This window comes from Chondrus crispus, genomic scaffold (assembly GCF_000350225.1).
Source record: "Chondrus crispus Stackhouse genomic scaffold, scaffold_612, whole genome shotgun sequence".
NCBI lineage: Eukaryota > Rhodophyta > Florideophyceae > Gigartinales > Gigartinaceae > Chondrus > Chondrus crispus.
In genome coordinates, this window is record NW_005178609.1 from 11,502 (window position 1) to 13,174 (window position 1,673).

At 50.9% G+C, this 1,673-nt stretch overlaps 1 protein-coding gene across 1 annotated transcript; it reads right to left on the bottom strand.

Annotated features, from left to right (window-relative positions):
* Positions 1-886: 886 nt before the first annotated feature.
* Positions 887-1,382, bottom strand: CHC_T00000742001 (hypothetical protein). The gene is made up of 3 exons (XM_005710683.1): positions 1,345-1,382; positions 1,073-1,200; positions 887-945 (listed from the first exon to the last, which is right to left on the bottom strand). Exons 1-3 carry the CDS (start codon positions 1,380-1,382, stop codon positions 887-889), a joined length of 225 nt encoding a protein of 74 aa, XP_005710740.1.
* Between the last annotated feature and the right edge of the window lie 291 nt (positions 1,383-1,673).

Here is a 1,673-nt window from a genome sequence, read left to right on the forward strand (position 1 = left end):
TTCAACATTGTACTGCTTTACTGCTTAAGAGGCGACCTTTCTAGGTGCATACGCGGATAACATTGAAGTACGACTAGCAAAGTACCTAGTAGAAGAAGCCAGTTAATATTACTTTCAAAATACAGTCTTCACTTCATGGTGCAGGCACTTCGCAATATGCTCTAGCCCTGTGTGTTGTCGGCAGGACTGCTGCTCGACAGGCGATGGCATGCATGTGCACAAATATGGGGTTCTGGCATTCCACAACTGTATTTATGGAGCAAAGTCGCGCCGCTTTCGAGGGCAACTTACTTCTTCGAATCCTTGACTTCGGATGCTTCTGACAACTCGCCGTTATCGAACGACGTCTGCAAGTCCCACATTTGGGCGTATGACCCCTTCTGCCGTATCAACTCAGCATGGGACCTTCTCTCGACAACGGTACCAAGGCCCTCTTTTGCGCCATCTGTGCCAAGGACAATGATCTCGTCCGCTATCATGATTGTGGACAGTCGATGTGCAATCACGATCGTGGTTCGGTTCTTGCATACTTCCCGCAGGTTTGCTTGCATTTCTCTTTCCGTTTGCGTGTCCTGTGCATCGGGGCGGTGATGAGAGGTGTGGATTCAGAATGAGGTCAGAGATCTTGCACAGCGTGTCGCGTATAGCCAAAGTGCCACAAAAATTTCTTTCAGAACAGTGCTCAGCACTTACCAATGATGACGACGCCTCGTCAAGCAGAACAATAGCTGGTCCCTTGACCAGACACCTGGCGCACCCTACGCGCTGTCGTTCCCCTCCTGATAGGCGCACTCCCCGCTCTCGGACAAGGGTGTCTAGCTTCAGCGGGAGAGAATCAACGAAGTCTCACAAAGCAGCCGAACGTGCAGCGTCATAAATTTCAGCATCACATGCATCCGGTTTGCCGTATGAAATATTGAATCGCAGAGATCGGTTGAACAAGATCTGAATGTAATTGTCAAAGACGCCGAGAAGAAAAAAAGAAAAGCCCACATTGTTAGTATTACAGGACATGGAAGGGCACCTCGTTCGCTCGCATTTGTCTCCACTCATGAGCGATAGAATTTCGTACCGTATCTTGGGCGACAACTCCAATTTGCTTGCGTAGACTCCTGAGAACAGTTCTTCACATTCTCGCCATCGATCAGCACTGACCCGCTATCGACATCATAGAATCTCAGCAACAGCCGAATGATTGTGCTGCAGCACGCAAATGGCGACAAAAATATAATCGTGTACAAGAAGAATGTTAGCTTCTCCGCAATTGCAAAGACAACTTTTGCGTCTCCCACACCATCCACAGCCTTCACAAAACCGCCCCCCAGACAGTAATTCAAAACTTACCTCTTGCCCGCTCCAGAAGCTCCAACGAACGCAACCATTCTCCCTGGAGCAACATGGAAGGAGATGTTACGCAGGCCGACTCAGGTCTTTCGTCGAAGGGTCCCTCGGCTGCCGACAAGTACGGGCGACTGGCGTGCTACAACTGGAAGGCACGAGGCAGCGAGGAGGATCTGGATTTGTACTGCGATTGGTATGGGCGCAGCGTGTTGCTCATGCCGGAAGACATGGTCCGAAGCGGGGGGAAGGGGTGCGTTGAGTTTGACGTTGCGACGAGCCATTATGTTTTCTGCCCGTTCGGGGGGGAGGACGGGAAGAGGAACGCGGAGGTG